This window comes from Crocodylus siamensis, chromosome 10, assembly GCF_052110815.1.
Source record: "Crocodylus siamensis isolate JL-2025a chromosome 10, ASM5211081v1, whole genome shotgun sequence".
Lineage (NCBI taxonomy): Eukaryota > Metazoa > Chordata > Crocodylia > Crocodylidae > Crocodylus > Crocodylus siamensis.
The window spans coordinates 4,220,947-4,243,312 of NC_143404.1; the positions used below are offsets into that span (position 1 = coordinate 4,220,947).

The following is a 22,366-nucleotide window of genomic DNA, read 5'->3' on the forward strand; positions in this document are numbered from 1 at the left end:
AGATAGGAACCCACAGTGTTAAAAGTCTTGTGGAGTTCTTTGCAACAGAAGACTTGGTCTGTTAATTTTCTATGGTCAAAAAAAAAGAATTGGCATTTTCTGAGGGTTGCCTCAGAGTTATAAGAGCAAAGGAAGCGCTGTGGAAGAACTATAGAGCAGAGGACAAAAATCCGAGTCAAAGTGGTGCAGAGGAGATGGCAACGGTGTCCGCAGTGCTTGAGAAAGGCGGCTGCAGGGAGCTTGGAGGAGGGGAAGTTAAAAGCTCGGTTTTAGCGACGTTGACCTTGGCTGACGGTTAGACGTCCACAAGGAGAAGTCAGAGAGGCATCCTGGAAGTTTGCTTGGGACCGGGGGAAATGCTCTGAGGAGAGAAGTAGATCCGGGAGCCATTTGTAGAGAGGTAGTAGTTGAATTTGTGCTTGTGGAGAGAAGGTGCAGAGGGAGGAGGGGAAAGGACAAAGTCCTGTGGAAAGTGGAAGCAGAGATAAGGAGGATCCTCTCCTGGATGGGGTGAAGGAACAATTAGGGAGGACGATGTAGCCATAGGATGATGAGAGGAGGATGGCTGACTGTCCTAGGTGACTGACAGGCCCCGGAGCATGCGGGTGGAGCACTGGTTTTGAGAACCGGCTGGGAGAAGGCCAGTTTGGAGCAACTTCAGAGATGCCGGCTAGGGCGGATCCAGTCAAGTGCAGTTGGCTTCGGCTCTGGAAGGAGCTTTGACATGAAAAGAAGAAGGGATATGGAGAGGCACACGCATCCAGAGGCAGATCCTTTCAAGATAGGAAAGATTAATGTCCGTGTGTGTTGTGAGGGCAAAGACCCAGAGGAGAACAAGAAGTGAAGAGAAGAGTAGAAGAAGGGGCAAGAGTTGGTGCAAGGGAAATGAAGCGAGAGGGGGTCCCTGGGGTAAGCGGAGGGATGAAAAGAGGAGAAGGGGCAGACAAGAAATGTCTTCCCCTGTGACAGGGAAGAAGAGGAGCTCTATGAAGGGAAGTGGGGCGGAAAGGAAGCCAAGGGGAGGGGGAAGGCCAAGGTCACTTTTTGTTGGATATCTCTCGGAAGACGTTGGCAAAATCCAGACAGGAGGAAGCATGGGCGACTGGTCCTCCCAAGTCTAGGAGGGCACCAGATTGCCAAGGGAGTGGGAGGGGAGGTCTCCCAGCGGCCAATTGCCAAGCCAGCAGCGAAACCGGAAGTGCACGTCCAGTTTCGTGGCTGCCTCTTCCAGGGGGTGCACGGCCAATCTCAAGGGGTGCACGTGCACCCATGTGCACAACCCCATGCATCGCCAATGGGAGGGAGAAATGCAGGCTAGAGAGCAGAGGGCTTGTGGCAATGAGTGAGAGATGGAGGAAAGGCAGCTGGGATCGCAGACGGGGGAGTCAATGAGGCTGCACAAAGAAGAGATGACTTAGTGAGGGAACGGCAGAGCTGGAAGAGGAGAGAAGACATTTCAACGGAGGAAGCCAACCTGTCTTCTCCCTTAGACACTCCACGGCTGGAGAGCAGGAGCAGAGGATGTGGAGGTTGGGGTGAGCCAGGGCTGGGGCCCGCAGGACCAACCATGGGAGGGGAAAGAGAAGCAGAAAGTAACAATGAGGAACAGAGATATTCAATGGTTGTGCCAGTGGAGGGAAGAGAAGAGAGGTCATGGAGGATGCTCCTTTGGCTGTAACACATTGGCCTGAATAAAACTGTCTCTGCTCCACATTAGCTGCTCTCTAACTGCTCTCTTTGTCTCTCTTCAGGGCTTGAGCGGACACCCTGCCATGGAAGCTGTTACTACGAGGTGCGTCCTCAGCTTAGTTATTCTGGTATTTTTCACGACCCAAGGTGGGAGCTCAGAGAAAGGCAACCCCTCCCCGCTGCACTTCACCCACCTCTTTTACAACGCCACTATTTACGAGAACTCGGCCCCCAAGACCTACGTCGTGAGCTACGTCAAAATGGGCATCTACATGAAAGACCCCGACTGGGTCATCCGATACCGAATAGCTTCTGGGGACAACAGTGGCCTCTTTAAAACTGAGGAGCACGTTGTTGGGGATTTCTGCTTCTTGAGGATAAGGACTAGGAGTGGTAACACAGCGCTGTTGAACAGGGAGGTGAAGGACAATTACATGCTGATCATTCAAGCCACCGAGAGAAGCTTTGCCTATGAAGTGTGGGCCAAAGTGTTGGTCCACATTCTGGACCGAAACGACCTGAAACCTCTCTTTTCACCCCCCTCGTACAAAGTCACCATCCGAGAAGACACGCCTCTAAAAACCACGATTGGTGTGGTCAGCGCCACGGACGCCGACCTAGGTCAGAATGCAGATTTCTACTATGCTCTCAACACCTGGTCGCACTTGTTCACCGTGCATCCCACCAGCGGGGTTGTGATGACCGCTGGTAGGCTGAATGCTACCCACCGAGGGAAGCACCAGCTGCAGGTCCTGGCTGTGGACAGGATGAGGAAGATCTCAGAGGGCAACGGGTTTGGAAACCTGGCTAGTCTAGTGGTCCAAGTGGAGCCATCTATCGAGAAGCCCCCAGCCATTTCGTCCGTGACGGTGACACCACCTGATTCAACTGAAGACTTTCTCTATGCAACGCTGTTGGTGGAGGCATATGGCTCAGAAAGTGGGATAGATTCAGTCGACATTGTGGGTGGCGATCCAGGGAGGCATTTCAAAGCTATCAAATCATATGTCGGGAGCAATGAGTTCACGATAGTGTCAACCAAAGAGATTAACTGGCTGAATAACCCACTGGGTTTCAATCTCAGTCTGCAAGCCAAGGACAAGAGCAAACCACCCCTCCACTCTCCAGTTAGGGTTATTCACATCCCTCCTTCCAAACACGTCTCAGCCAGATTTGAGAAAGACGTGTACAAGGTCCAGCTCAGCGAATTCTCCCCACCGGGGAGCCACGTTGCTAAGGTTGCAATCACCCCAGTCTTTCCAAATCTGAAATATATGTTGAAACCCTCTCCCGACAGCACAAGTTTTAAAATCAACCCTCGCACCGGGCTGATAACGACAGTCCGGTTCATGGACTTCCATGAGGAGCCTCAGTTTGAACTTGAAGTGACAACCGCCAACAGTCATGCCTTCGCCACCGTTGTTGTTGACATCATTGATTGCAACAACCATGCTCCAAGCTTTACTCAGTCTTCGTACCACAGCAACTTTGATGAAAACCTTTCTTCCGGCACCAGTGTCCTAACAGTGAGAGCTACCGATCAGGACCATGGGGAGAATGGCTTTGTCACCTACACTATTGCCAACCAGAAATCCGTTCCATTTGTCATTGACCCATATTCAGGCACAATCTCCACCACCAAGCCAATGGACTATGAACTGATGCAGCGATGGTACCACCTGCGTGTCTGGGCTGCAGACTGGGGCTCGCCCTTCCGCCACGAGACAGAGGTTTATGTCTCCCTCATGTTAAGCAACCTAAATGACAACGCCCCCGTGTTTGAGAAGGCCAACTGCAATGGAAGCATCCCCCAGGACCTACCGATCGGGGGCGCAGTGGCCATGGTCTCTGCCATTGATATCGATGAGCTGCAGCACGTTAGATATGAAATCATGTCTGGCAACGAGCTGCGGCATTTTGAGCTGAACCCCATCTCTGGAGTCATCTCCCTGAGCACCTCCCTCAGGGACCTCCCAGTGGGACGACTGCCCTTCTACTCTCTGAAAATAACTGCTACCGATGGAGAGAACTATGCTCTGCCCACCTCTGTGAACATCACCGTGGTCAGCCAAGGTTTCCCAGTCCAAATGCAGTGTGAGGAGACAGGGGTGCTGAAGCAGCTGACGGAGACAATCATCCACTCCATCGAGTCTCAGTCTCAAGGCCAAGGCCAAGAGGACGAAACAACTCTGAACCTGTATCTCATCAACCATCATGCACCGCAATTTGATGATACCTTCCCAAGATCTATCGATATCCTGGAGACTGTCCTGGTCAACTCCACCATCGTGGACTTGGTAGCTGTTGACCCTGATGCTGGCTTCAATGGCAAATTGGTGTATGTGATCTCTGATGGGAATGAGGACAGCTGCTTTACTATTGATGCAGAAACGGGTCTCCTTCAGGTGTTTGCTCCTTTAGACCATGAGCGTACAAGCTTCTACATCCTTAACGTTACTGTGTATGATCTCGGCATGCCGCAGAAGTCAGCATGGAAACTCCTGGCGGTGAATGTGTTGGACGCCAATGACAATGCCCCTAAATTCCCACAAGGTCCATACTGGGTAGCGATACCCGAACACGTAACAACAGGGACAACAATAGCACAAGTAAAAGCAGAGGATGTGGATACAGATGACAACGGCAGGGTAAAATACACCCTCTTGACCCCCACAGATAAATTTGCCATCCATAGCGTCAGTGGGGAGGTGACAGTGATTGGACCCCTGGACAGAGAACTATGGCCTCGCTATGTGCTCAAAATAGAAGCAAGGGACCAGCCAACAATGGACCATCCACTATTTTCAGTCACCGATGTGGTTGTGACTTTGGATGATGTCAATGACAATGCTCCACGCTGCATCCCGGACCTCAGCATGGTGAAGGTCCCAGAGGACTTGCCCCTTGGGGCCATCCTGCTGTTCCTGGAGACCTTTGATCCAGACACTGGCCTTGGGGGAGAGGTGGCGTACAGCTTCCTCAATGACCAGGAGAAGGTGTTCCACCTGGACAGATCGACGGGGGCTCTCAGCTTGGGGAAGGAGCTAGACTATGAGAAACGGGACTCATATAATCTGACCGTGCAGGTCAGCGATGGGGGAAAGCCTCTCTCCCGCTCGTCCCTCTGCCACGTGGAAGTCACCGTCCTGGATGTTAATGAGAACTTGCACCCTCCTCGCTTCTCCTCCTTCGTGTTCACCGGCTGGGTGCAAGAGAACAGCCCCGAGGGGACATCAGTTGTGACGGTCACCGCACAGGATGCTGATAAGGGGAAGGATGGAGAGCTCCAGTATTTCATCCGTGAGGGCACTGGCCTGTCTGTCTTCCGTATCGAGAAGGACACAGGTAATTGTTATGTTTGTCCAAGGCATTCACCAGTAAATACAGACTCCTACAAGTGTAGGAAAGAGTACTGCTAGCCTGGTAGGCATAGAATATATTGTAAAACTTTGTAAATCAAAGTAAAGCATTGCCGTCAGCAGATTCAACTGAAAAATAACTTAATAGCCACACGTGCAGATTCAACACATTCACATCTCTCAGAGTAATGACCACCTCGGGTCAGGGGCAATTTAGAGACTGGCTTAAATGATGCCCCGTGACTAGCAGAACCCTTCTGGATCCTAAGCTGTTTGCAAAGCCTGTGGGTTTTTTGCCAGATATACCTGTTCACGGGAGTGCAACATGCACCCTTAGGTATGGCAGGCAGAGCTTGGACCTCCTCTTTAGGGTCTCCAAGATGGGAAGAGACCTTCCAAAACCAGGCAAAGCTCCTAACAGCCCTACTAGGAGAAGCCACGCAGCGTGATTAGCATTAGACTGTGCTCCGGTGACCCTTTCCACATCCCTTCTTGGCCTTCATTGGCCACACTCCAGGATTTCTTGGGTAGGATATTCACACGGGCTGTTGGAGAATCAGCTTCAAGCCTGTCCTTTGACTGAGGGGCTCCAGACCCACAACATTGGCAAGAGTACCCCAACCTGTCTGCAACAGGGCAATCTGCAGTGGGGTGCACTCAGCCTCTCGTGTTGATGCTGCATGACTGAGATGTTCCTTCAACCAGAGAGAAGCTGCATATCTGTAGCCTGGGGGTCACAGCATTCACCTGGGAAGGCGGGGAGTCTGGGGTTGAAACCTCCCCACCCCATAAGTGATGGTGAGATGCTCACCCAGGATAAATGGGAAAGCTGGGTTCAAATCCACACAGGCAGAAGAAGGCATTGAACCTTCATTACCTGGGGCAAGTGGCCTAATGACTGAGCCATTGGTTAAAACAAAAAAACAGAGGCCCCTTCTCCTTCCCTGCTACAGTAAATCTAATCCCAATGATTTCTTATTCGGCAAAATTATTCAGAAAATTTCAGGAGGACTAAAACCACTTGTGGCAGCGGTGGCCAATTGAAACCACGTCCACCCAGCCCAGCCCTGATCCCAACAAACTCTTTGGTCTTTTCCATCCCCGGCCACCCTCAAGGCATGCCGTTTCTACTTCGAAAATAATTCCTATAGGGTAGGCACCCATTTCAGTGAGGAGACAGAGATGTCCTCCATAGTAATCCAGACCTGGTAGTGGATCACAGCCACATTTAATCACATCAGTTTTAAGGGTAACACTCTTCGGGTTTGTTGGACTTCTCTGAGCCCATGATAAGAGCTTACTTAACTCTTCCAGGTACAATCGTGACCATGGGACCACTGGACCGAGAGGCCACCTCTCACTACTGGCTGACCGTGTTAGCTGTGGACCTAGGATCTGTTCCTCTGTCCTCTGTGACTGAGATTTACCTTGAGGTCACTGACATCAATGACAACCCACCCCTGATGTCCAGACCTGTCTTTTATACCGCTGTAATGGAGAACTCTCCACCAAACACCTCTGTCCTGCAGCTTGATGCCAGCGACCCGGACTCCAGCTCCAAAGGGAAGTTGACTTTCCACATCCTAAATGGAAACCCCCAGGGATTCTTCGCCATTCACCCCGGCACAGGTAAGGACTGAACACACCCAGTGTCTGCATTTTAAGCTCTGTGTTGCACACTCAGGGCTTCTGAGAGCATAACCAGTGCAGGGTAGTGTGCAGAGCTGGTCTCTAAAGCAGTGTTTCATGCGACTGCGGCTGCTTCCTATGTCCAAAACCCGCATCGCAAAGTCTGTTGAGAGGTCCATCCATACTTCTGGAAGCTGTCACAGTTTTAACTGCAGCCAAGCGGCTCTCAAAAAGCAGTAGCATTCATGTTCCCAAGGGCATATAGAGCAAAGAGATTCAAATAATTGGTTTTATTCTTCTTGAGAACCAAATGCATGGTTGTGCGACGGAGGCCAGTAGCACGTAGATCACCACCAGTAGGACTTGCCCCAACGGAAGTGACTTTGTTCATGGACCAGAACGATCGCTATGAGGCATTACTTATGCAAGATGACTCTAACGGGGTTTGGGTTTGCTACCAATATCACTTTAGCCTTGCTCTGCCATCTGCCTAGACCGTGTCTTTCATCTCAGGGATTAATTGGCAGATCACTTAGAGTCTTCCAAAGCCCACCGATGTTTCGTGTAAACAGTCCCTAAGACTATTACAGTGGCTCTGACATGGGGCCGTCTAATAGCAAAAGCCTTGCCACACCCCTCATTAGATCCACCCTTGGAAAGAGAGGGAGGAAAAGCAAAGCGTCTGAGGATGTAATGAGATTAATTAGTGGCACTGGGCCAAGGGGAGTGTCGTCAGACTAGTGCAGTGGGTTGCAGGTCTGCACCGTACTTATATCCTTGCTCTCAGACTGCGACAGGAGCTGGCTCCATGGAAGGGGCGTGCAAATTAGCATGTTGCCCCTTGGCTTCCTCCAACCACCCCCGTTGCTGGTTGAGAAGTGCAATTCAGGGGCTCCCGAGGGAAAGATACCGCAGGGCTGAGCGTCTGGGGTTGTTTAGGGGACAAGAGCAACGTGCAAGTAGAGAAAGACTCCAAAGGGAACAGCCAGGAGAGACTCATAGGGCTTGTCCGTGCCAGTGTGGGCTTAGAGAGCACAGGACTGAGTGCTCCCCACCCACCCAAAGCCCCTGATGCTCCCTTGAACCAGAAGTGTGCAGAGGACACAACTCCCCAGTGCCTTTTCTCAGACCTGCCAGCGTCAGAGGGCTCAAAAGTAGGTGCTGGGAGCAAGTTCAGAGCAGCCTAGCAAGAAAATTGCTCTCTCTCCATGATGTGCCACTAGACAAGTGCAGATCCCTTCTACTGACCTTGTACAATGCTCTTGAGAGGACAACGGGGCGTGCTAGGGAACACCACGGGGTGGGACTCCTAGCCCTCCCACCCATCGAGTCTCCCTCCCCTTATCAGCCCCATGGGTCACCTGTAACCAGTCGCCCAGCCTCCAGATGCTACAGCCTCTGTGAGGAAGTAATGTGGAAGTATTCTCATGTGGAAGCAATGGCAGTGACAAAATCCAGATGTTTGCTGAAGAGCCAGCTGGCCTCTCAGCCAAGCCCCTTGTTGCCACCTGCAGCCCTGCAAAAAACGAGGCGCTCAGGCATGAGCTTTCTCCCATCCTCCACTCTCCAAACCCTGCATCTCAGGGGTTATTTGCATGTGATGAGAGATGCTCTCATCGGCCCTGTAAGAAACTCAAGTGCTGATCTTATCGCGTGGGCACTTGGGGAAGGTCTCGCCTTTCAATCCCAAGCTCGAATAGTTCAGGCACCGGCTTCCAAACCTCATCAGGACTCATTGCTCATCCCTTTGACTTGCATGTCATCCAAACCACAAGGCTTGCCTGGGAACATTGGCATGCATCGCTCAGTTTATAGGCAAGTACGGAGCATAATTATAAAGAAGCCATTCATTGCTGCTGCCAGAGAAAGTCACAGCTTGTCTAAGTTTTTGGGCTGTAGGCACCGTATTGTAAAAGCAATGCTGATTTCACTGTGTGGAAAGGAATATACTACTTGCTCCATTAAAATAGCTACAAATATTATACCCTGAGGTGAGCAGCGGCAAGGTGCTGCTGAGATGAGGGACGATGCTCTTTGTCATCAGCGACAATGTATATCTTTAACGTGGGGAAAGCAATCAGGACCCGTGGTCGAGGTGATATCTTTTATTAGACCAACTGGATTTCAATAAAAGACAAAAGATATCACCTCGACCACAAGTCCTGATTGCTTTTTCCACTGGACCAACACAGCTACAACCTGGACACCTTTAACATGGGGATTCACTTGAGCCTCTCCGAAACCATGATGGTTACACAAAGCAAAGTTAGAAGATTTTCCTAACGTAACCTAAATTGAGTGACTTCACCTACACCAGAAGTCAAAAGGGAAACAGGACCTGGAGAAATATGTGGCACCATGAAGTCTTTAGAGCTATTAAGCCAGTCCCAGAGGGTTATTTTTCCCCAAAAAAAGTCTAGATTTCTATTCGGAATGGAGTTTTTCCCACCCAAAAATGCTCATCTTTTCTTACAAAAAAGTAAAAAGCCCATGAGAAGTTGTAGAAGGGCTTTTCCAAACCAGCAGTGTTTCAGTGGAGGTCTGCATGATCCAGATGCCTCCATGCTGCCTCTGGATGGACATCCCACAACAGGAGACCAGTTTGGAGCGGGTGAACTTGCGTCCAGACTTGACTGGGAAAGTCTCACTCTCCTTGCATTGTTCTGAGCCGTGATTCATTTCAAGAGGAAACCGCAGAGGCAATTGTTGTGAGTCACGCGATTTCAGCTAAGACTGGAGGGGAAGAGAAGCAACCTAATGGGTTCGGGACATGATCCAACAGCACATTTGGAAGGGGAGTTTTGAAAGTTAGGGACTGACACAGCCCAGGATGTGAGGCTCCTCACCTGCCCCAGTAAAACTCAGGCAAATAAGGGTTTGTGTTACAGTGAAACATGGCTCAGTCCCAAGAGCCAGCCAATGCACCCAGGATGCAGAGAGAAGGGAAGAACCGGCTATGCCCTTTGATGGTAGGAGGGAACGCAAGCAGAGCTCATTGGAAAAGGACTGTAAAAACTTCCTTCTGGAGAAATAAAAAAAGGAGAAGGCAGGAAAAAAAAAGACAAGATCCATTCCCCACTTTGCTGCACCAAAGGCTGGTGCCTGCATTAGGGGACACATGCATATTATTGTCAAAGGCGCTTGGCTGCATCCAGGCACCTAAGGATCCTGCCATCACAGCCCCACCACCATAATTCACCCCCAGTTTTCTTCCAGATCTCTCCCCCAGCAGCGTTCGGCCTCCAGGGGAGACTGGGCCTGCTGGGAGATAGGCATCCATCTGGTGGGATAGAGCCAGGCATGCTGGGGCTTTGGTTTCCACTGCTGGTGAAAGGGGGTGAGCAGACAGCTCTGTGGGCTGAAGGACTTCCCATAGCTGCCCCGCTCTCCCAAACCATCCCCAGCATTGGGGACCCCCTCTTCCCGGGGCGAGGTAGTATCGCAACCCTTGGGACCTTCCAGGCCTTGGTGCCTCTGCTGAGAGAGGAGCAGGAAGGGCAGCCAAACCCCAGCTCTGCCTGACGCCCACTTGCTAAGCCTCCATGACTTAGCCTGAAGAAGGTTTTGCAACAGTGCAGCGTTTGAATCCATGAGATTGGATCCATGTCTTTGCAGCCCACAGCATAAACCCAGGCGCCCGTAAGCGCCAATCTGCACCCAGCCCTAACTTTGCGTGACAACATGGAGATAACGTGATCTCGGTCTGGCCTGCACGCTACCTATTGCAGACCTATGTCATGGCTACATGGGAAATCAGCCCTTTCCTTTGCTCTCTCAGAGTTAGAGGAGTTTAAAAGGCCACCCTTGGGAATGCCCCCTGCACAAAGAGCCTGCCCTGCGCTAGCCTGAAACATTGCCCACTCGTGGCCTGCTGAGAAAAGGCAGGGAGGAAGAGGGAGAGTAAATGAAAAGCCAGCAAAGAGGGGGGAAAGCATTAGAAAATGATGACCTACTGAGGTCCCCTCCAACCCTAACATCTATGAATCTATGAAAACGAAGACGAAGACTTCATGCCACCGGCAATGGAGTATCTCCAGCCCAACCCTGCAGGCAGGACTTGAGACATCATTTGTGACGGAAACATGTTCAGATGCTGACATGGGGTTTGCACCTCACAAAAGAGTCCTTCTTGGGTACTGAGTGGGATCCAGGGCCCGTGAGGAAGGGTTGTCCTGGAGGGCATCAGCATGGCGAAGAACTCACAGCTCCTTGTCTCTTGGTTAGTGGGATCCTCTTAAAGACATGGCAAGCAATGCAGCTGGGGGGTGTCAAGGTTTTGATTTAAAACTGCACATCTGGCCCACACTTGTGTCAGCTGCAGCTGCTCCATGGCTCCCTTGGTACGTCAGGTCCCCATCGTCTTCTCCCACCACGGGCAATGATTTAAGCAGGATTTCATGCCTCTGTTCTGCTGCTCTTCCCCGCGGAGCGCACGTTCTCCAGCTGACGGTCACAGGGGTAGGAAGCAACGGGCTTCTCTAAGACCAGCTGCACGGGGTAGGCAATACTTGCGTGCAGCCATTTCCCTCTTTCATCTCCAAACAGAGGGCTGCATTCAGCGCAGACAGGCTGATGACACCGGAGTTTAAGTCCTCGCCTGAATTGAAAGGCCAGCCCCGAGTCTCAAGTTTCTTACCCTCATGGTTCTTCAACAAGCCTCTACCTGCTTGGGTTTGTTCCAGCTGCAAATCCTCAGGCTTTTGTTACCAACCCTCGCATTCCTGGACTTGACTCTTGGCATTAGGAACTGGAGCTGCAAATCTCAGTTGTGAGGCTCATCTCTGCAGCAAACCTGCTTGGAGCAGGGCTCCTACGGACAACGGGAGCCTGAAATGCGTCTGCTTCTTTACGTTTGGACGATGGCTGCAGGGGCCGTGTTTTGTGCCTCGCTGGCAATGTGCAGGGCAGACCCGATGGCTTCAAGAGGTGACGCCCATGCCAAGATGCCCCGCCCTGAGGGACCCCCCTCTACCGATCACATTGGGAACGGGGGACATCTGTGCCATCTCGAAAGCCACGTGTTGTTTCAATACATAACCTGCACAACTCACTGCCACGAGACATCATCGCACCCAAGAGCTTAGCAGGAGCCTGCCCTGGATGATCAAGGAAATGGACAATGAAAAACAAGCCCTATTATCTGAGATCCAATAATTTAATATTGCCTAGGTGATATAAATCCCCACAATTCAGGGTTATGTCAACCACCGTCAGGGTTTAGATGGAATTAGAGGATCATAGAGAAGCTGGGCTGGAAGGGAGCTGCAGAGGTAATCTAATCCATCCCCTGCCCGAGGCAGGATCAGCCCTTATCCAAACCCATGCAATCCCATCTAAACTCTACATAAGACTACTGTCCACCCTTGCACCCTACCCTGCCGCAAGTGAAGCAGGGGAACATGCCCCTTTGGGTATGTCAGTCCATAATTGTCCATCAAGGGGTATTTTTACGCCTTCGTCTGAAGCACTCGGCCACATTCTGTTATGAAGTATGCTTAGCGTAATTCGTAACAATTCAGAGACAGCATTGATCACCTATGTCCCTATATTCAAGTGCTAGCCTCTTCCTAGGTGTTCCTGCCTCCATTGGCTAACCCACTGTAAGGGGCCAAGTGTGCAGCCTTGCACCTGCTGGTAAAGTTGCCCCCTGCCACGGGAAGTTTCCTATTAACACTGGCAGGGCAAGGCCGGGGCTTTGCTCCTAGCCCCCAGGCAAACCTGCTGCAGACATCTGCAAAATTTCCCAGATTTTTGGACTCAGAGCCGTGGATCCCAAAAGGGAAAGCATGAATGGAAAGAATGGGATCTGAGCGAGAGGATGGGAAGGACCACTCGCTCAGCTGGTCTGACCTCCTGCATATCAGGAAAAGACAAGGATCCAAGTGAGCAGCCCATCCAGCTTGGGTGGGTGAGACAGGCCAGTTTCTGCGGCCCACCACCCCCAAGACAGCAATGCAGCTAACATGACCCCCAGCCACGTGCCCAACGTGACCAGGGTGGCGGACTAGAGTGGAGGTAGGCTCCAACGTGTCTGGAGAGAAGCTCGAATTCGCATCTGCGATGGCGGAGCTGCTTTGCTACTGAGATCCCTTCCTCTGCCTCCCAAGCCTTTGCATGCCATGCAGGGACCCATCTCGTCAGCCTGGCATCTCACACTTGGCTAAGAGAGAGCTCAATCAGAAAGGCTCCCATTGCCTTGAAGGACAGCAGTAGATGGAGAAGCCACCACCCCCTTTGGGAGCATAGTGGCTAATTCTACTCCTTGCTCAAAATTTGGGCTGAACAATTGAGGGGTGGCTAATGAGGAGGAGAACAGGGAGGACACAAGAAAAGAAAGAGGATGCAGGAGACAAGAGAGGGGACGGAGGGAAAGCTCAGCTCCGCGGCTGCCGGCAGAAGTTATTGTTGCTTGGGAGCCAGCAACAAGGCGCTGTTGCTCTTGCTGCTCCTGTCCCAACACGACTTGCTTCCCTTTCCCTTATTTTAACAATGAGCAAGAGGCAGCCGATGGCTGCAGGCAAAAGTGAGCTGCTCCCGCTAACCCGCAAGCGGGCACCGGCAGGCAGCCTCTCCAGGAGGGGCCTTCCCTGGCCTCGCAAAGGAGGGAAGGCTTGGGGCTTGGAAGCCAATACAGGACATTAGTGCATTTGCAAGTGATGCTCGGGCTGGTCTGAAGACAGTAAAGAGGAGGAGACAACCTGGGAGCAAACAGGTTTTGCTTGGCTCTTCAAGGGGATCCTGTAAAGCCGCCTCCCCACCGAATGATTAACTCTGCTGTAAAAGGTGGCTGGGAATTACCAGCTGCGATTGCATCAGAGCTGGGGCTCAGCTGACTCTGAAGCCCCAGTCTGGAGGCCTGCAATCCCGCCTTCCCACTGGGTGTCCAGGTATCCTGTGCACTGGGGTATGGGCCAACTAGTGGAGATGATTTTAAACCCCCTTAGGTTTAAAATCAACTCCACTTAGGAAGGCCAGGCAGCATTTACCGAAGTGGAAAGGAAAGCCCTTACATTCCCCCTTCATATTTTCTGGGAAGAAGTGAGTTGCCAGCTTGGAGGAAACAGCACAAGCAGCAGGACATGAACGTCTCTTTGGGGGACCACCACCGACGGCAGCGCTCGTTCCACAACGCTTTCCACTTCTATTCCAGCCCCCAGGTGAAGAGAGCATAGGGCAGAGTAGCAGCAAATCAAAACCAGTCTGAGTTTTCCCTTGAATCCATCCCAGCCCCTGTGTCTCCATGCACTCAGCTGCTGCAATCCATGCGGATGCCTTCTCCAGCTTACGTGTGCGGGGGGAGCGCAGCCCCACGGCTCTCTGTGCGAACCTGTGTCATTAACCATTAACCACGAGAGCTTTCAGATCTCATTACTGAGTGCTTAACAAACCATGGAGAGGAATCAGTAGCTGCAACCAGGCAGGAGATGGGGGGCAGAGGGCAGGGAAATGAGCTTGTCCTGCAGATGCTGGGGGACAATCTGGGAATACAAGCATAAGGCACAAAGAGCCAGCGAGGAGTGCTGGAAGGTGCTGGTGAAAGAAGCCAGACAGGATGGAGATCAGTCCCCACCGCTTGGCGGGACTGGTTGGAGGGGGGCCACGTGTCCCCCCTGACTAAGGCGGCACCAGTCGCCTCAGTCCTCTGTGCAACACAAAGGATTTTAGGGCACTGGGGAGCTAAAGGAGGCAGTGCACACAAAGGTTGGTGCCTAGTGGAGGAGGTGTAGATGTGCCCTTAGCCCTCAGTGAGCGTGTCTACATGTGCATTTACACCAGCTTAAATTTACTGTGCAGTAAGTTACTGTGCAATAAGCGAGAATAGGCCAGCATCTACACATGCAGGTATTAAAGCGCATTAACACTGTATGTGGACTGACTTGGGACTAAAGTTAGTGCCAAGTCAGCCCACACACACAGTGTTACTGCGCAGTAAGGCATCTACATGTGCCTTACTATGCAGTAACTAATCAGGCGTAAATTTAGTACCTGGACGATGCAGATAACAAATTTACGCTCAAGTTGGTGTAAGTCACCATATTTACTGCACAGTACGGGCGTGCACGTGTAAACACACACCTGTACTGAGCAGTAATTTTGGTTACTGCGCAGTAAATGAGCATGTGTAGACGTGCCCAGTGATGCTACTACAGAATAATGGTGACCAGCATGTCCCAGTGTATCTGCCCCCCCCTTCCATCACAGTTTCCCAGCTGCTATGGCACTCTGCTGCAGTCCTGTTCGTTTCCCCTTCCACCACCAAGCCACAGAAGAGTCTCAGCTTTGCCTCCTTTTGGCGACCAACTCTTTGCCAACAGGGCGATCTCACCCCAGATCCCCCCTTCTCACCCGAGCTCAGGGGACAGCTGCGGGCCACATCCCACCCTGAGCCATCTCAGCACATGGCTGGGACTCAGGACTCTGCCCCTTGGGGCAGGTCCATGTTGGAGTCCACTGCCACATGGTGCCCACCCTGCCCACTTCCTCCTGCTCTGCGCATGCCAGGTACCAGGTCACTGTCCTTCTCATGGAGCAGTCCTGAGATAAAGAGAAGCAAAGGGCATGGCCTGGGCATTGCTACACGACATCTGCATGGCAGTCAGCATATGCAGTGCAGCAGCAACGGGGAGGGGGCTATTCTCACACCCACCATCTTTAGCACCATCCAGCATGACACTGATGTGACATTAAGTCCTGATTCAGCACTTAAGCATAGACATACTTCCTGCCTGTTTTCCATGGCAAAAGTGTGAGTCTAAGGTCTCTTGGTGGCCACAGACTCTTTCTAGCTCTTCTTCTCCTGCTCCGATGCACAGAGCAAGATTTGGGAGAGCAGGGAGGACGGAAGAATCCAGGACGTACATTGCATATAGCCTGTTCAGAGAGTCTTGTTATAACACATTAAGAAGAGTTGCTTTTACAAACAGCAAATAAATGTTTTGAGTTGCTGCCAGTGCCAAACACATACAACGCCAGAGAGAACAAGTAATTGCTGTGTGTCAATCTGTGAACCGTGCTTCAAACTCCTAACCAGAGCTGTGCCCCAAGCTACTTGCTGCTTTCTGCAGCGATATGAAACGTTCTGAGCTTCAAAGCACGTTCACAAAGGGATCCACAGTGCAGCGGAAGTCCTAATGATATCTGGCCAGTCTGTGAGCTACCTTTTGGGCTGAAGCAGCACATTAAATCACTAGTGTTCCCGTTTTAACGCCTCCACAAAAGCTCCTGGGCATTTTGTGCATTTGCTATGCCTTTCTAAAAAACAACAACAAAAACCCAATAAATTGGATTTGCAGCAGGTGGTAGAAGGAGAGAAAAGAGGTTTGAGCACAGCTTTGACAAGGAGAATTACACGGACAGTTAGGCGCATGCACACACACACGCGCGCGCACACACCCCCCCCCCCCCACCAGCTATGCACAGGGCTCCCAAAATTTAAAATCAGGAGCCAGACCTCGACCCCCACTCCAGGAAATGTGCTTAAAAGTAACAATTAAAAAAAAATAGCAACGCCTATTCGATTCCTTTTAATTTGCATGTGGGGTTCAGAGCCTGTGGGGTGCATTCAGTCACACGTCAAGGTTTTCACTACAACCAGGCAGGCTAGAAACATAGGCAGTGGGGAGCAGGTACTAGCCGATTGGCCTTTAGCAAGCAGCTAACCCAAAAGGGAGGCAGACAGGCAACCTCGGTATAACTCGCAGCAGTCGGACTTTACCGCTTGTTTTTTCAAGGGTACAAAAACGTGTCTTGTACCCCCAGGCTGAGCAAGGTCAGGCAGGACTGCCGGACTGTAAAACCATTGCCTTTCCTAGTGGGGGGGCAGGAAGTACTTGCTCTTAACTGTTTCTCGCCTTTCCCATCAGTTTGGTTAAAAAGGGTAGTTGGTGCTGGAGTCTTTGGCTCGGCTTGAGGGTTTGGAGGAGAGTTGTGTGCCACGCCATGAACCGTGAGGTTTGCAACTCAAAGGTTACCTCTGTCTTGGCAGGCCTGATCTCTACCACTTCACGGCAGCTGGATCGAGAATACAAGGCTGAACATATCCTCGAGGTGGGTAATGACGGTGGAGTAATTAGCTGTATTTACCTAAAGCAGTTTAAGTCCTCAAAGAACATTTCCTTGCAAGTCAGAGCACACAAGTCTCATACCAGCAGCTCTCAATGGCTGGGGAAGTTAATTAAAATTGCTCTGTGTTTGTGTGTGGGTGGGGAGGGAGGTGCACGTGTGCATGGGGAGTGTATGTGTACATGCGTTGCCCCGTGTGGTGACCACAGAAATACTTTTGAGGTTTTTCCTAACAAAAGATGGCTGCAAGGAGCCTATTTCAGAGCTCCCAGGGATTGAGGATGCGTACTGGACTCCTGACCCCTGAGAAGATAAACACAGCTTCCCAGGAAAGAGAAATCCCCCGTATTTATCTCAATGTACAGAGATCCTCTCCAAAGCCTCTATAATCCTATGACCTTGAGAGGTCATCTGGGTCAGTGGTCTCCAAACTTTTTTGATCGTGCACCCCTATCAGTAAAAAATTTTTGAGCACGCACCCCCAATCCATGTATATTTATTTATTTATAAATTATATACATGTACTACTCGCGTACCATACGTGACACGTGACCGTCTGACATGCGGACCAAGTGAGGGCACCAGTGTCAATCCGTATATTAAATACTAGTAAAGCTTAATTTCTTTCTTATTTTTTTTAGATAAAAAAGAAATATAAATAGACGTTCTAATATTTTCTTCCCGCACCCCAATGAATCGTCTTGCGCACCTCCTGGGGTGTGCGCACCCCACTTTGGAGATCACTGATCTGGGCCATCCCCGAGCCCCAAAGCCAGAGAGAGGCATTGCATTAGCTGGGCCTGAGCTTTAGCTGCTCTGAGCCAACACTGGGCACATGTACACATGCATTAATGCACTGTAATTACAAATGGCTTAAGTTTAGTACCTGTAATAATAAGTACTAACTCAATGCACGGTAACCAGTGGTACTGCACGGCAGTGCTGGCACACACCTTTTTAGTGATGCTAATTCTACTGCTCATTAGCACAATAGCACGGCTTTTGCTGCGACATGCTAATGCACAGTGGAATTAGTCTACTGCGCATTTAGCGTCTTGTGTAGATGCACCTACTGTGCACACAGAGGAAATCCTCCCTTCCTCGGAGAAACTAAGTCCCCATTCTCTAGGAATAATATTTAGCCATTAGAAAACGCTATATGCACACAGGGACCTTTCAGCCCCTATGGGGACCATTGCCCTCTCTGTACAAACAGATAAAAGGCACAGTGACTTGGCCCAAGCTGGGAGGGTGTCAGGATTAGACCTCCAGAGTTCCCAGGCAGTCACATCAGTACCCTGGTCACTGAGCTCCCTGTGGCCAAATGCTCAGTGCACGGCATAATCACACCCCTGTATTCCAGCACCCTACTTGTTCTACCCATTTTTTCCTGCCTCCTTGCCTCCCCATCAGGGATTTTGCAAATAAAAATCACTAAAAACGGCAGGTGAGAACAAAGCAGTGCCAGGCACATTGCTAAACTCCACCAGTCTGTAACAGTCCCTGGGCAGAGAGCAGGAACTAGTCACCCCACAGTCAGATCTGACACCTTGCTTGCAACGGAGGCAAAACTGCCTTTCTAATGACGCTTGGCACAGAGATCACGCATCCCACGGGGAGGTTACGTGTCTGCTTGTTCATGCATCCAGCATGCCAAGATAATGCATTGTGACAACTTGTAACATTGCCCCTGGGTTGCAACATTATTGGCTGAGTCCCCCACTCCAGTTTTACACCAGTGTCACTGCAGTGGCCTCCACAGATTTCATAGACATTCGGGCTGGAAGGGACCTCAGAGTTTCATTGAGTCCAGCCCCACGCCCCAGGGGCAGGAAGTCAGCTGGGGTCATAGGATCCCAGCAAGATAAGCATCCAATTTGCTCTTGAAGGTGTTCAGTGTAGGTGCTTGAACCACCTCCAATGGCAGACTGTTCCAGACCTTGGGGGCTCGGACAGGAAAGAAATTCTTCCTTATGTCCGGCCTGAAACGGTCTTGCAGGAGTTTGTGACCGTTCGACCTCGTCATCCCTCGGGGCGCTCTGGTGAACAGACGTTCCCCCAGGTCCTGGTGGTCACCCCTGATAAACTTATAGGTGGCCATCAGATCACCCCTGAGCCTGCGCTTTTCCAGGCTAAAGAGTCCCATGGCTCTCAGCCTGTCATCGTAAGGTCTGTTTTCCTGACCTCTGATCATGCGCGTGGCTCTCCTCTGGACTCTCTCAAGCTTCTCCACATCCTTCTTGAATTGTGGAGCCCAAAACTGGACGCAGTACTCCAGCTGCGGCCTCACCAAGGCCGAGTACAAGGGGAGAATGACGTCCCGGGATTTGCTCGAGAAGCATCTATGGATGCACGCCAGCATTTTGGTCACTTTACTAGCTGCAGCATCGCATTGCCGGCTCATGTTCATCTTGTGGTCAGTCATGACCCCCAAGTCTCTTTCTTCTGTAGTGCTATCCAACGTAGCACTGCTGAGCCTATAAGGATGCTGCAGGTTTTCCTTCCCAAGGTGGAGGACCTTGCATTTTTGGGTGTTAAACACCATCAGGTTCTCGTCCGCCCATTTGCTGAGCTTGTCCAGGTCAGCCTGGATCACCCGCCTGTCCTCTGGCGTGGATGCTTTGCCCCAAAGTTTGGTGTCATCGGCAAACTTGGCCAGTCCACTCCTGACTCCAATGTCCACATCATTAATGATGATGCTGAACCTAGGTTAATCCTAACTTGCCTAGGATGCAACCATGCTCTTAAATTTCTGTCTATAACAACCCACAGCCTGGATGGCTGGTGGGTTTTGAACTCGGACCTTCACTCTGAAAAGCAGGGGCATCTGTACACATCATGGGGCTAATCCTCATTAAATTAAATAGGTTTATAAAATGTAAGCCTGTTTATCACATCAGCGTTTGCAGGCACTTGGTTTTTGAGCCAAACTAAACTACATCCAAGAAGTTTTACTTTAATGCTCCAGAAAGACTCTTAAAGCATCCAGAAAACCCACTCGTGCAGTCATGCTGTTGCTAGACAAGAAAGGGCAAAAAATGTGGCATGTACAAATACCCCCAGGGCCCTTATAAAGGGCTGCAAAGAGCCTCAGGCCTAGTCCTGAGAAGAGTGCTAGATAACTTCTGCAAGCTGTAGCCACGCAAAGGTGACCTGGTCATGTGCACATAGACAGGTTATATATTAGGTGAGGATCAGTTGCTAAGGTTGTCTGGAGCAGGACGGTTCACCCCGTTGCTTTGGTCCCCTGGTTTGCCTGCAGGTCATGGTTTCAGACAATGGGGACCCCCCTCTGAAGTCTACCAGCAAAGTCGTGATTCAGGTCCTGGATGCCAACGACAACGCCCCCACCTTCCCCCAGAAGATGTTCATTGCTCATCTCCAGGAGAGAGCCGCCTCTGAGGTGCCGTTGCCCGTCTGCCGGCTGATCGCCTCCGACCGAGACGAGGGGCAGAACAGCCAGGTCACCTACAGCATCGAGGATGACGAGGAGGGGATATTCATCATCGACCCTGCCACAGGCATCGTGCTCTCCAGAAAGGCTTTCACCCCCTTGGAGTACAACATCCTCACGGTGAGAAGGGCCCAGAGGGAGAGGGCAGGGGTGAGAGGAGATAGAGGAGAGGGAGATACAGAGGCTGGAAGGAGGAAGCCTGAGAGAGACAGAGGGAAAGAACTGGGGGAATGGAGCGTGGAGGGAAAACCGGGAGGCGATGGGAAAAGAAAAAACAGAGAGAAAGTCTGGGAGCACGTTAGCACTCCAGTGGCTCCTTGCACACACAGGGGCCCAGGCCACAGTGTTTGGGCTGGCTTCCAAAGCCTTCAGGCTTTCACAGGTCTTTGGTGTGGGTCCCTCACTGCCCCGGGTGGGGGTGGTCTCCCCAGAGGACCTGATTTAGAAGTCAGCTTCCCAAGCAAGGGGAATCTGGTGTGAGGCCTTGGCTGGGAAAGGCAATAAAAGGCAGCCTTTGGCGACCAGGCTTGCACCGTGGGTTCCTCGGGTGCCCCCAGACCTGGCACGCAAAATGAAACAGCAAGGGGCTTTCACACAGCGGCCTGAGGCCCCTGGCAGCACAGCAGGCCCCTGAAACCCCGGTGCCTCTTCGTCGCTAGGTCAAGGCAACGGACGGCGGCAGCCCCCCGCTCTCCTCCATCGTGCGGCTCCACATCAGCTGGGCCCCCAGCCCCGGCCCTTCGTCCGAGCCGCTCGCTTTTGACGAGCCCCATTTTAACTTTGCCGTGATGGAGACGGATCCCGTGAACCACATGGTGGGCGTGATCAGCGTGGAGGGCGGCCCCCGACCCACCTGGTTTGCCATCACAGGTGAGGCACGCATGCAGAGCAAGCGCCGTGGCAGGGACGAGCTGGCAGGGCTGTTTCCCTAATCCCCTCAGTATTCAGCACCTGCATGCCTGAGCTAACAGAGCTGTTTGCTTTAGACGTGGCCTCTGTGCAGGCAATGAGTGCCATTCAGCCGGACCGAGTGGTAAACACAGCTACGCCCCTGCAAAACCTGGTGCCAAGTACAGTCACCCCCCCGCTTTGCGGGTCCCCTTCTCACGAAGACATGCGCTGCAGAGTGACAGGCCCGGATGTGTGGCACTTGTGGCCCTGGGCCTGGGACAAATGCTCTTTGCGAATCTGCTCGGGAGCTCTCTGGTCGAACAGGTCCTTTCAGTCTCCATTGCTTCCTTCCCCTTTTGACTTTCCCTCCTGGCAGCCTGGTTTAGGTGCTTTCGCTTGCCTCTCGTGGAATATGGTAGGGGACTCGTCTCACGTGACACTCCTCCCCTGAGGGTGTTTTAGGATTCTGGGACAAATTCATGGCAGGGGGCATCTGTGGGTCTCGCTGAGCAGAGAGGTGGGCTGAGAACCGGGGATTCCTTGTCTGACCACCGCAACCCCGGGGCTTCCTTCTGAAGTGCCGGTCCGGCTCTGCCTAGAAAGCTTTTACTCCCGAAGGCTGATCCAGGTGCATGGATTGCCCTGAAGCATGTAGGTAAATGCTTCTCCTGTCCATGCATTTGGCTAAGGATAAAAACAGACTCAAGAAAGCTGACACTGGGCGTGTGTACACATTGCACGTTGGTCTAATAACACGGTGCAGTAGAGTGTCACAGCGCAAACTGTGCTAATATCCTGCTACACCGTGTTGTTAGGCTAATGCGCAGCAAATGCCACTAATTAACCGTGCACTGGTGCTAATGCGCAGTAACTTTAGGTATTGCGCATTAGTTAGTACTTGATTAAGGAAGTAGATGTGCAGTATCTAAGGTGCATTAATGAATGTGTAGACGCACCCACTGCAGAACTGGCTATACCTGCTTGGTGTTTATCCTGGGCTATTATTGCTCACTTGGATTTTGGTGCCTTTGGGTACTATTTACCTCAAAATGTAATCCCGGCATTTCTCTTCCCTCACAGTAGCTCAAGGCAAAGTGGGGGTCCAGCCTGGCTGCCTGTTAGGCCTTGCATTTAGGACAGACGTTGCTAATGCACTGGCTTTTAATGCAGTTTTCAGCATCAAACCGAGCCCGAAACCAAATGCTTCTGAAATCCAGGGGTTTGGAGCATCTGGTTGAACCCAGCTAGGGAAGCTGCAACGGGCGGCGGAGACGCGAGGCAG

The 22,366-nt window shown here is 51.6% G+C and overlaps 1 protein-coding gene across 2 annotated transcripts in view; it reads left to right on the plus strand.

The window, feature by feature from the left end:
- The window catches only part of FAT2 (FAT atypical cadherin 2), a 68,240-nt gene that overhangs the window by 12,934 nt on the left and 32,940 nt on the right, over window positions 1–22,366 (plus strand). For both annotated transcript variants that reach the window (XM_090064671.1, XM_090064669.1), the window contains exons 2-6: window positions 1,752–5,034; window positions 6,363–6,677; window positions 16,663–16,724; window positions 20,002–20,313; window positions 20,853–21,063. In XM_090064671.1, coding sequence (XP_089920797.1) covers window positions 1,773–5,034; window positions 6,363–6,677; window positions 16,663–16,724; window positions 20,002–20,313; window positions 20,853–21,063 — 4,162 coding nt within the window. In that variant the 5' untranslated portion in view covers window positions 1,752–1,772. The remainder of the gene's footprint in view (window positions 1–1,751; window positions 5,035–6,362; window positions 6,678–16,662; window positions 16,725–20,001; window positions 20,314–20,852; window positions 21,064–22,366) is intronic.